Source organism: Malania oleifera, chromosome 1, assembly GCF_029873635.1.
Source record: "Malania oleifera isolate guangnan ecotype guangnan chromosome 1, ASM2987363v1, whole genome shotgun sequence".
NCBI classification, from domain to species: domain Eukaryota; kingdom Viridiplantae; phylum Streptophyta; class Magnoliopsida; order Santalales; family Ximeniaceae; genus Malania; species Malania oleifera.
The window spans coordinates 71,284,749-71,296,923 of NC_080417.1; the positions used below are offsets into that span (position 1 = coordinate 71,284,749).

General features: G+C 36.1%; 1 protein-coding gene across 5 annotated transcripts; it reads left to right on the top strand.

Annotated features, from left to right (window-relative positions):
- Positions 1 to 1,347: 1,347 nt before the first annotated feature.
- LOC131146238 (actin-7) lies at positions 1,348 to 5,767 on the top strand. Of its 5 annotated transcripts, none has more exons than XM_058095693.1 (6): positions 1,508 to 1,758; positions 2,948 to 3,009; positions 3,251 to 3,644; positions 3,736 to 4,349; positions 4,453 to 4,538; positions 5,399 to 5,767. In XM_058095693.1, the coding sequence occupies exons 2-5, from the start codon at positions 2,950 to 2,952 to the stop codon at positions 4,516 to 4,518; spliced, it is 1,134 nt and encodes a 377-aa protein (XP_057951676.1). In that variant the 5' UTR covers positions 1,508 to 1,758; positions 2,948 to 2,949; the 3' UTR covers positions 4,519 to 4,538; positions 5,399 to 5,767. The 5 variants fall into 5 exon arrangements, with proteins under 5 accessions (XP_057951686.1, XP_057951676.1, XP_057951666.1 ...); XM_058095683.1 differs by lacking the exon at positions 5,399 to 5,767 and adding an exon at positions 4,749 to 5,011; XM_058095703.1 differs by lacking the exon at positions 5,399 to 5,767 and having other exon boundaries at positions 1,348 to 1,758; positions 4,453 to 5,011.
- Positions 5,768 to 12,175: the final 6,408 nt, after the last annotated feature.

Consider the following 12,175-nt stretch of genomic DNA (forward strand, 5'->3'; position numbering starts at 1 on the left):
GGAGTATTAGCTCTGAGCAACAATCAAATAAACAAGAATGAAACTCTCACAATCTTAGATTTGATCAAGAAGATGCAAGTTTGAGAGTATTAGGGCAAAAATTTGATTTTCAAGAGAGAGAGAATTTTTGCTAATTGCTTTTTGCTAATCATCTTCTAATCATGCAAATGAGAACATATTTATAACAAAGTGAAAAAATATAACCGTTTGGGACAGGATGGATATTATCAAAAAAGTCCTAAAGGATTAAGATCCAATTAACTTGAAATAATCTTGTTTTACTGTGGTTAAAATAATTTTAACCGGGCGAGGTTCGAGTGGCTGAACCTTGGTTCGGCCGCTCGATAAGACACAGTTCAAAAAGTTCTTCAATTAAGTTCGGTCGCCCACATAATGGTTCAGCAGCCCGAATCAAAGTCAGTAGCCAAGTTTCGTGACTTCGAGTGCCCGATCAAATTTTCAGTGGCTCGAAGACAGGTGTTCAGTTGCTCGGGGATATATTTGAACTAAAACCATAGGGCACCCAAGTTGGTGAACAGTCCTTTTCGAAGGGTTCAGGCGTTCGGGGAAGATATGTGCATTTGAGGTTCGGTCACCCGAGGGCTGGTCAACATTTTGACTTTCAAAGTTCGGGCACTCGAGGAGTTTTGTACTCAAAGGTTCGGTTGCCCGACTCCTCTTATCTTGCTTAGATTTGTCCAATTTTAAGTACAGTTATAACACACTTATATATTTTATGCTAAATGTGTGAGTGTTGAAGCCTAAGGTCTTGTTATGGTTTAATTGAACTTACGTTATATCCTATATGCATGATGTGCAGGTGATAAACATACAATCATAAACTAGGTTACTATTACAAATCCATATAAATTATTATAGATCGATATGAATTATAATTACAAATACAAGTTTTTATGGTCTTCTTGTTTCTTTAAGTGTCATTTCTTGGGATATTTATTTGAACCTGGATAAACACTTGACAATCATCAAATATTAATATTTGTCATTATCAAAACCGGGTGCGATTTATGAGGTCAACATAAAGATACGAGTAAAAAATATTTTCTAAAAAAAAAAACAGACTTATGAGTATGTTTAAATGTATACGCTAATGTTAAGTCATTGTTTATGGATATAATTTTTCATTAAGTACAACGATTGATGTTAAATAGCAATATTAGAGGTTGAATCAAAAATAAAAATAAAAAATCTACCTATTCCTTCAAATAATGAATTATTATTTAAATTAAATTAAAAATAAATAAAAATCAGGAAGCCGTCTGAGCCACGCTGAGGCTGGACATTCGGATTGTTTTCACCTAGCTGCGGCGGAGACCATTCCCAAACATTCATCAAAGCCGGGGTAAGTAGACCGTATAGCCGTCCAAAGCTGGCGTGGCCAGCAGAAAAGACATATTGGACGGCCGAGATCTAATCAGGAAGCAGAAGACCCCTGGGCGAACATGCCGAAAGGCTGCCAGACAGGTCAGCAATCTTTTCTCGTGGTCGGAATGATTCCCTCCCCTCCTCCCACCCCCCACACATTTATTTTGGTTTCATTTCATTTGCATTTCGCTCCCCACTCTGTATATAAACTTCCTCTGCTCCTTCGTCTCATTTTGTTGTGCTTCGCTCGGCGAGAGAGAGAGCGAGAGAGAGCGAACCTAGAGTGGACAGGAGAGACATAGAGTCAGCCGTCGCTTCCGGTGGTTGGCTTCGCCGTTCTCGATCTTCTTCTAGTTTCTCCGCAATCGCAAGGTAAGCCTAGATCGCGCTACCGATGGCTTTATGTTTTCAGTCTTTTGGGTTCTTCCGACAGATTTTATTTTGTGGATCGTGATCTGGTTTTTTCTTTTCTCTTTCTTGTGTTGGAGCTTTGATTTTCTTTTTTTATTTAAATCTAGCGTAACATATAGAAAATTTTTAGGAATCTTTGAGGGGCCGAACGGTTTTGCGTCGTGTTGAAAAATATGCGTCTTTGTTGCTTTATGAAGTGTCGATCGGTTTGCATGGTGCAGTTCAGTTGGAAGCGTTTTATTTGCTTCCGATCTAGGATCACATCGCGTATATTGACCCGTTTCTACTGCTGGATCTGGGTTCTGTAACTTGGCATCGTATATGAAACACTCGTGAAGTTGAAGTTGAACTTCATGAATCGTTGTGTCTGTGCTCGATTTCCTTTTTTACTTAAATTTGTCATTTTATAGTAGTTATGATGTATTATTTTCTCCTTTGCTTTGTACCGTTTGAGGAGATTCGTGTAGGTTTCTTCCATGACCTTTAATTTGATTGTCCTGATCCGATGCCCTTTGTTCACGATCTATATTTCAAATTATCAACTAGTTCTATTTTTTCCATTTATTTTGCAAATTTCTGCTAGATATTTTGCTTTGTTGCATCTCTGATTGTCCCATGTGGCTTGTTGCGACATATTTAGTAGCAACTGTGATGATTTATGTGTCTGTAGATGCTCTACTTGTATTAATTAATTTGTTAGCCCTGATTACTAATCATTGACGATGATAATGATATTGATGTACTTTTTACATAATGATAGATCCCCAAACCTCATTTTTATATATAATTAAAAATATAATGGCATTGAAATTTCAAAAAATAAATATAATTAAAAATTAAGAGCTAAATATTGTTGTTAGTCTTTAAAAATTGGGTGGTTAGGAACAGGGTGAGGAAGATACGCAGTTCACATCTTGGAATGATTCCATTAGAATGTATTTGGTCTTGGTTTTCCCATGGTAGATCATATTTGACCTGGGTATGTAGACGGAACTTAAATATTCTATTAGAAATTCATGGAGTAAAGCAGTGAAATTGTTCGAAGGCTTGGTTGTTTCTCTTTCCAGCGTGTTAGCTTAAATTCCATGAACTGAAATAGTTTTATTTGGCTCTATCCTCATCCTTTATATTTCTTTTGCATGTTTTTAAGAAATGGCTGATGCTGAGGATATTCAACCTCTTGTTTGTGATAATGGAACTGGGATGGTGAAGGTTAGTCAATTTACTTAAAAGCTCTTTATCAAAGCAAAATCTATGTTGCTGATCAAGTAAAAATATAACTAGCGCGCATTAATGCTGCCATGCTATGCTGGTCTGCATATAGGGCATTACTATATGGCCTTACCTCCATACTTGGAGAGATGTAAATTGTAATATCCTTACTGTTGGATCATTGTTTGCTTTCGCATGTTGCTCGTTTAGTATTATATGATTTATATGCTGCTGTGTGCAGGCTGGCTTTGCTGGAGATGATGCTCCCAGGGCAGTGTTTCCTAGTATTGTTGGTCGACCCAGGCATACTGGTGTCATGGTTGGGATGGGCCAAAAGGATGCTTATGTAGGTGATGAGGCCCAGTCTAAAAGAGGTATCCTTACCTTGAAATATCCTATCGAGCATGGTATAGTCAGCAACTGGGATGACATGGAAAAAATCTGGCATCACACTTTCTACAATGAGCTTCGTGTTGCTCCTGAGGAGCACCCTGTGCTTCTCACTGAAGCCCCACTTAACCCTAAGGCTAACAGAGAAAAGATGACTCAAATCATGTTTGAGACCTTCAATGTGCCAGCTATGTATGTTGCCATTCAGGCTGTTCTTTCTTTATATGCCAGTGGTCGTACAACTGGTTCGTCTCAATTACTCCCTAACTCAAGCTTTGTATTTTTTGGAATCATTTAAACTCTCTAATGAGTTGGTGGCTCTGGTTGTTTCAACAGGTATTGTGCTGGATTCTGGTGATGGTGTGAGTCACACTGTGCCAATATATGAAGGGTATGCCCTTCCTCATGCCATACTTAGACTGGACCTCGCTGGCCGCGATCTCACAGATGCCTTGATGAAAATTCTCACGGAGAGAGGGTATATGTTCACCACCACTGCTGAACGGGAAATTGTCCGTGACATGAAGGAAAAGCTTGCATATGTAGCACTTGACTATGAGCAGGAGTTGGAAACTGCCAAGAGCAGCTCCTCAGTTGAAAAGAACTATGAATTGCCTGATGGTCAAGTCATCACAATTGGTGCTGAGAGATTCCGTTGCCCTGAAGTCCTATTCCAGCCATCTCTGATCGGAATGGAAGCTGCAGGAATTCACGAGACTACCTACAACTCCATCATGAAGTGTGATGTTGATATTAGGAAGGATCTCTATGGCAATATTGTTCTCAGTGGTGGCTCAACCATGTTCCCTGGCATTGCAGACCGAATGAGCAAGGAGATTACAGCTCTTGCTCCCAGCAGCATGAAGATCAAGGTTGTGGCACCACCTGAGAGAAAGTACAGTGTCTGGATTGGAGGATCAATCCTTGCATCTCTCAGCACCTTCCAGCAGGTAAACTTTGCATTTTAGCTTAAATTATGAAATTGAGTTTTGCAAGTTATGATGTCTGAGAGGGTAAGGTTGGTCTGACATGCATGCCTTTTGTTTGTTTCAGATGTGGATTTCAAAGGCAGAGTATGATGAGTCTGGTCCTTCCATTGTCCACAGGAAGTGCTTCTGAGTTCTACAAGTGCTTTGTTGGTGAGTTCCTTTTCCCCCGTTTAGTTGGCTTTTTTTGTGTCATTTGTCATGAAATCAGGTCGGTTGACACGGAGAAGTGTCAAGGGATTATTGAAGGAGGGTATCATCTCATGATTTGATGTATTATAGCTTTTCATTTGTCAAAAGTTGGTTGTGCTCTTTAGCTACATATGAGAGGCTTACATGTAATGACCCTCTTGGTGGAGGCAGATCTTCAGTCTTCACGACTTCTCTGACCGCCTTGCCTTGCATCATGTGGTTCAGCAGCACCCCCCCCCCCCCCCCCCCGGCCCCTCCCCCCTCTCTCTCTCTCTCTCTATTGTGATGCTTTTTTTTTTAATCTCTGTTCTTTTTGAAGTTTTTTTTCCCATGGGAACAGTTATGTCAATATCTTGTATGAGAATTTTATTTAGTGTCAGTTTGCGGTGGTCATAAAACTTCTATGGAAATTATATTTAATACTTTGGTTGGAAGTTTCATAGCATTTGGTGCTAATAATGGTCTTTTCTTTGGATAGCTCGCAACATTTGGCTGCCTACTGGGCATCCAGCATTGAATTTTAAAAAACGTAATCATGTTTAAGTGAAATTGTAAGGTGTTGGTTTGGGTGTTTTCTTCATGTTATTTTCTCCTTTTATTCTGATTTAGGGGTAAAATCAATTTTGGCTGCTCAAAATTCTTGTCCTGTCTTTGGAACGGACAGGGTTGGGTAAAATTGTAATTGAATTTGTATCAAATTTATACAAATTTTAAAGTTTCAAAATTCATGCTCTTAAAAATTATTCGGTGGTTTTAGCTGTTAATTAATTAATCTTGAACTATGTGGTATTTTATTGACATTATTTGAAATTATGCCCCAGGGTGAAAAACAATAGGGGTGTTTGAAGGGAGAAACGGGTATCATTTTGTCGTGGAACGTTCAATATTTATCTGTTTGAGCGAACATCGAAAAAAGCAGCAATTGATCGTTTCCATTTCTTCTCATTATTGTTCTAAACAATGTGCATCGTGACAATGCCCCTTGTTATATTACATTATGTTTGTAGTGCTCTTGCACCACTAGCCTGTATGGCTGCGGAGTTAAAAGTGGGTGGTGAATCTGATTTCCATTTGGGAGTTGTGATTGTAACCTGAACTTGTGCGGTCTATTAAAATGGTTGAATATTTACTATTCAATCAAATCATTATGCTATTACTAAATCAGGGAAGTGAATTATTTTTACGAAAAAGTGTCAGTAGGAAAATTATTATAATATCAAAGTGGGAATAGTATTGGAAAGAAGTGTTTTGTCGTGTTTCCAAATTAGTATGAGTTAGGTTGGATGTTGTCTTGTATTAAGTGATGTGGTGTGTTATAATTATAGTACACGATGAAATGATGTATAATTTATAATTAAATTACTGGACATTATCAGTTGGGGCATTTGGAAATATCGAAGCTTAAAGGGTGTCTGTTTCGTTTATGAAAAAGTATTTTTTAGATAAAAAGACTTAATTGGAAGGTGTTGGAAATAAGCATCAATTTAAAGAGGTGTTATAAAGTTAGAAAATATTTTTTTAACTATGTTGGAAAATAAGCATTGATCATAAACACAAGTGATGTTTACATAGTTATTTGTCCCGTAAATGTTGTTTGATCTTATTTTAAATATATAACAATAATACATAATAAATTAAATATATAATTATTAATTTATGTTAATAATATTAATTATATTTGCATTTTAAATTAATGTAACTTGCCATTATTAAATTAAATATTTAATAATATTATTATTAATTAGTTGAATTATTTAAAAATTATTATTATTATTGTTGTAACTATTTGCAGCTAAAAGAAACCTCTTCTAGATTCAAAACCAAAAACTGAGGATGGGCATGAGAGCGAAATCAGCCAAGGTAGAAGAGTGTGGAATTGGAGGCGACATCTCTCAACTACAACTATGTGGTTAGGCAAGGGTAACGACAATGGTATGTAGGCCTGGTAAAACGGGTTATGACCCGTCAGGTCACCCGGATCCGCCCGTTTAAAACGAGTTCGGGTTTAAAGAAGATAACCCATTTAATATTTGGGCGGGTCACGGGTTAACCCGTTTATAAACGGGTTAACTGGGTTTGGGCGGGTGACCCGTTATTTTGGATCCTTACCTTAATGCCCTTTCCAGCCTCCACTGACCACTCTTCACTCCAGGCGCTCCGCCAGCTTGACAGAATCACAGTCACGACTCACTCACGCTGCACGCACACGGCACACGGGCCACACGGCACATGCCTTCAGGCCTTAGGGTCTGGCTTCAGTAATTTTCACTTTTCAGAATTCAGTCTCAACTCAAGAGTCTCAGTCAACAGACTTAACACAAAAAAGCTAAAAAACCCTAAGGGCTCTAAGTCTCTAAGACTCTAACCCGCGCCGCCGCCGCCGCCGCCGCCGCAGCTCTCGAGTCTCAAGCTCTCAGCCTCTCCTCTCCTCTCCTCTGGATTTGGTGCGCTGCAAGCCTGCAAGGCTGCAACGTGTTGGACGGCCCTGAGTCCCCGACCTGTCCTCTCCTCTCCTCTGGTGCGCTGCTGCTTGCCGAGTTGCCGGACCTGCTGGTGCTGTGAGCCTGCAATTGATCCACTCCACACCTTGAGTTGTCATCTCCAGGTCTCCTCCAGGCTCCACAGACCACAGCTCTGTATGTATTATGTAAATATTATGGGAATCATTTAAATTTAGATTTATATATACATATTTTATGCATGTATTATGCATATTTAATTTTTTTAGAGGTGTGTGTGTTTTTTTTTAATTTTACATTTTTTAAAAATTGTATTCATTAAAGGGATTTTTTTTTTTTACATTTTATGTTCTTTTTATTTAGAAATTAATAAATAAAATGCTGTTTTTTTTTTTTTAAATGTCATTTTATATGAAATTTACAAAAATTTTAAAATAAAAAAAATCATATTTTTTAAATGGGTGACCCGTTACCCGCCCGTTTATTAAATGGGCGGGTTAGGGTTGACATGTGTATGATCCGTTTAACACCGACCCATTTATGACCCGGCCTGTTTATGATCCAGCCCGTTAGTGACCCGCCCAAACCCGGCCCGCCCGCCCGTTTTGCCAGGCCTAATGGTATGGACAGGATGTGCGATGATGTGGCTACAAACGCTAGGGGTTCAATTGTGTGTGTGTGTGTGTGAGAGAGAGGAAGGTTGGTGTTGAAGGGGGGACTGCAGATCAGCCTACAAATCATTGCAGTTACAAAGTTGCCACTCTATAAAGTACTAAAAAAATAATCATATTTTTTCTCAAAAAAATGTAATTCTTAAAAAGTATTTTTTACTATAGTTTTCAAATCTAGGCAGTCCGGTCTCTGATTAAGTTCAATAGGAAGCAGCCTGATTCAGCCAAGTCAACTTTTTAGAACTAGTTTTGATGCAAACGGGGGTTGACCCAACCGACCCAGTTCGCAAGTCATACACTGAGGAATAACCACGCAAACTTTTGGCTTGTGTGAAATCACCTTTATATAACACTCCACGCATGTGCGATGCGCGACACCTTTTCATTTGTAAAAATAAGATTTTAAAACTTATGAATATTATATTATTGTTATAAAAAATATAGAAAATAAAAAAAAATAGAGACGAGACAAAAATTTACGTGGTTTGGCTATACTTACTCTACGGGCGGATGAGATAAAAAACTTTACTATTACGGACGAAATTATAAGATAATTTGTAATCAGCCTTATACAAAATATCTCTCTTCTTTCTATCTCTCCTCTTCTCTAATCCTTTCTATATGCTCCTCACTTCAAGCATGCAATATGTATATATATATATATATATAAGCATGCTATATGTATGTGCATAAAAATGAGAGGGAGGGGGTGCCCTTTTATAGGGCAATAAGGATGGGAAGGAATTTATAGTGGTGGAAAAAATGAAAGGGTGACAACCATTAACCCCTCATGGTTTTCATAACTCCCCCTTAGATGTCACTCATATAATAACTCATTCTACTAAAATCTTTAAGATGTCTCATACTGATGAGATGAATTAATTTCTTAAATGTAGTAGGGGAAGCTTTGGTAAACAAATCAGCTGAACATCTATATCACCATTCTTTTGGAGTATAGAATATCTATCATCTATATGTGTATAGAAGAATTTTGGAGAGATATGCTTAATTCCATTCCAAAGCCGTTAAGTAGGAGTAGAGCTATATCTTACTAGTAGATTTACAGTAAATGCAACGTCAAATCTTGTATAATTTGGTTAGATACATTAGAAAGTCGATAATACTTAAATATGGTACTTCAGGACTAAGTAATTCCTCCCCCTCATCATGAGGTCGAAATTGATCTTTCACACCATCATTGGAGATCCCAAATGATAAATTTTATTCATATAAAATTGCCTTAAATTTTGGATTCCGCAAATCTTTCATCTAATAAGCCAAGACAATATTTTGTCTTTCCCAAATCTTTTATCTCAAATTCCGCAATTAAATAATTAGCAATTTTAGTGAGTTATTCAGGAGTTCCAACTAAATTCAAATCATCAACATAAACAACAATTATAGTAAATCCTAATTCTTATATTTTATTACAAACATATGGATAAATTGGATAATTTATAAATCCTTCTTTCACAAGGTACTCAATTGATTATACCACATGCGTCCAGATTGCTTTAATCCATATAATGATCGTTGGAGTTTAACTGAACATAAATTTCTAAATGTTGCTTCTAGTAATTTAAATCATTTAGGGATTTTTCATATAAATTTCACTATCCAACGATCCAAGCTGTTACTACGTTCATATGATGCATGCTCAGTCGTTCAGCGACTGCTAACCCAATTAGGAATCTGAAAGTGATTCCATCTATTATGGGAGAATATGTCTCCTCATAATCAATCCCAGATTTTTGCGACAAATCTTGTGCTATGAGCCATACTTTATACCGAGTAATTTCATTATTTTTATTTCGTTTGCACACAAACATTCATTTGTATCCAACGGGTTGGACATTTTTTGGTGTCTGGACTACAGATCCAAAAATTTCTCTTTTGATAGAGAGTAATTTAATTCTGATGTGATAGTCTCTTTTCATTTTGGTTAATCACTTCTATATTGACATTCATTAACAGATTTAAGTTTAGGATCCTCATTACTTTTGGTAATGTCAGTAGCTACTGCATATGCAAATGTGTTGTTGATAACAACTTTATTTCTATCCCATATTTCTCTTATATAATGAATTGAGATCTCATTATTATTTCTACGTACCTGTCCCTTTTCAAGGGATGACTTTTCAGGAGTTTTCTCTTCAAGAGATTCCTCTTCAAGAGGTTACTCTTCATAAGGTTCTATAATAGGAATTTCATTTTCAAGAGAAATGGATTTGTGAATGTCATCTGAATTATCCACCTCTATAACCTCTTCTAAAGTTTTTATAAATTTCAATTTTCTCCTTCTAGGAGTTTTATCTTTTGCACCAACAGACCTTCCACACTTAACTTGTGGTTTAGGTTCATTTGTCTATTGTCCTTCAGAGACATAAATACGTGCTGGAATATTTGTAGTAGGTATATGAGATTTTAATATGACAAAGGAATTTGCAAAAGAATATGGTAACTGATTTGCAATCTCTTGCAAATGTATAATCTTTTGAACTTCAAGTTCACTTTGATTTGTGCGAGAATCTAAATAAGTTAAGACTTATGGCATTTCGTGTAATTTCATGTTGTGCCTCAGGAACTGATTTTGCTCCCCCTAATCTAGGGAATACTCCATTAAAATGACAATTAATTTCTTTTAAGAGCAAATAGTACACATGAAATCACTTGATAAAATAATCTTCTGGTTATTTAGTGGATGTTTATGTGAAGTTTCAATGATTCTTCACATCATTACATCTTCAAGATGTCTAAGACGATCATGCCAAAGTGTAAATAACTTTGGGTCATTGCACTTCTTGTGCAAGATATTATATGATTCTACTGCTTTTAATCTTTATATAATACAAATCTAGAATATAAAATTGACATTTTTTTCTAAAATTTGTTTCTTCTAGAAACAATAGAAGTAATATAAAGAAATTATTTACTACCTTCATTTGTAGTTTCAATGTGATATCCACTTAACATATTTCTTCTAGATCTGCAGTAGTATAAAGTTTCATCGATTTGTATAAAGTACCATTAGGTAACTTTATATTAGCTCTTCTGGAACCTTTAATCAAATTTGTAGAAACAAATATTGTATTGACATTTATTGAAAGTATATTCAAGTAATGAAAATATTTTCTATCTTGAATAATTGTGTGTTATAGCACTATTAGCTAAACAAACTTTTCCATAGACATTTTAGAATCAATCAAAGCAATGATAAGTCCAAATATAATATTGCTTCCTTTGCATCATTGTTTGATTTGCAAGAAAATCAGCAAAATTTATTTATACTTATCTTGATGTAAATCATAGTACAACTTCAAAGGAACTAGTTCAAGTCCAAATTGGGTCCGTTACAAGAGCACTAGTAAGGAAGTTTAAAGCTGTACTTAATGGGCTAATTCAAGAGGCATGGATTCAAGCAAATTCGTGGAGGCCCATTAAGCATGACCCACGTGAGCAACAAAGATTCATCAACATGATTCAAGTTCTAGAAGAATCTGGCCAAGGCTAAGCTTAAATTGACATGTTTAACAATACTCCTTTTTGGGTTTGATTGTAAGTCTTACATGCCATTTATTTTCCTTTTATTTGTTTTGACTTTTATGGGCGTGTATGACTGATAACATAGCCATTTAAAGCTCCCCACTTTCATTTTCTATTTTAGGTATGTGATTAGCCAATTAAAGGGTTGATTGCTTCTTTTTTTTTTCTTTTAGGCAAGTAAGAGTTATTTCTTTACCAGATTTTAGCCCTAATTAAGTTAACTATTTTAAAAATTTTCCTTGTAATAACTAGCCTCTTAAAAAGGCGCCTAAGCAATGAAAAGTGGTAGATCATTATTCAGTAAATTGTGAGAATATTTTTCTCTGTGGTTCTTTGAAGAACTATACAAACTTGAAATGAAGAATAGCTTCCCAAGAGAAGGGGGGGGGGTGAATTGGAAATCTTTTATTTTTATTTGATTTTTAAGTTTTCTAATTTTAATAACCCAGCAAAATACAATATATAACAACACTTAAGAAAACTGGAATTTAAAATAATAATTCAATCAATGTAATCAATCAATCAATAACATTTAGGCTTCCATTGCTTTCCCTATAACCTTTTATTATTCACTTTACTTGATTAAAATTTCCACAAATTAATCAACGTACTCCCTTTTTGGGTTTCCGCAAAAGATTAATCAAAACATACTTTCTATTGATCAAGAATTTAATTTAAATCCTGCGACCTGCACTCATAAATTTTGTAACAAAAGCTAATAAAGTATGTAAATTAAAGTAGAGAGGAGACAAGAGTTTTTACGAGGTTCGACTTTAACACAGCCTACGTCCTCGCCTTTGGCAAAAACACTAAAGGATTTCACTATCTCAGTTCCTTTACCTGGTGGAATAATACCAACTTACAATGCACTCCTTCAATTAGGCTAGAGCCCGCCTCTTCAAATAACAAGCCCTTATTTGGTTCA

Bases quoted from the DNA above. Each gene is read 5' to 3' on its own strand.
- LOC131146238 (XM_058095703.1), top strand. From the start codon at position 2,950: ATGGCTGATGCTGAGGATATTCAACCTCTTGTTTGTGATAATGGAACT. The intron at 3,645-3,735 runs GTTCGTCTCAAT...TTGTTTCAACAG, and splicing joins TGCCAGTGGTCGTACAACTG to GTATTGTGCTGGATTCTGGT. The intron at 4,350-4,452 runs GTAAACTTTGCA...TGTTTGTTTCAG, and splicing joins CTCTCAGCACCTTCCAGCAG to ATGTGGATTTCAAAGGCAGA.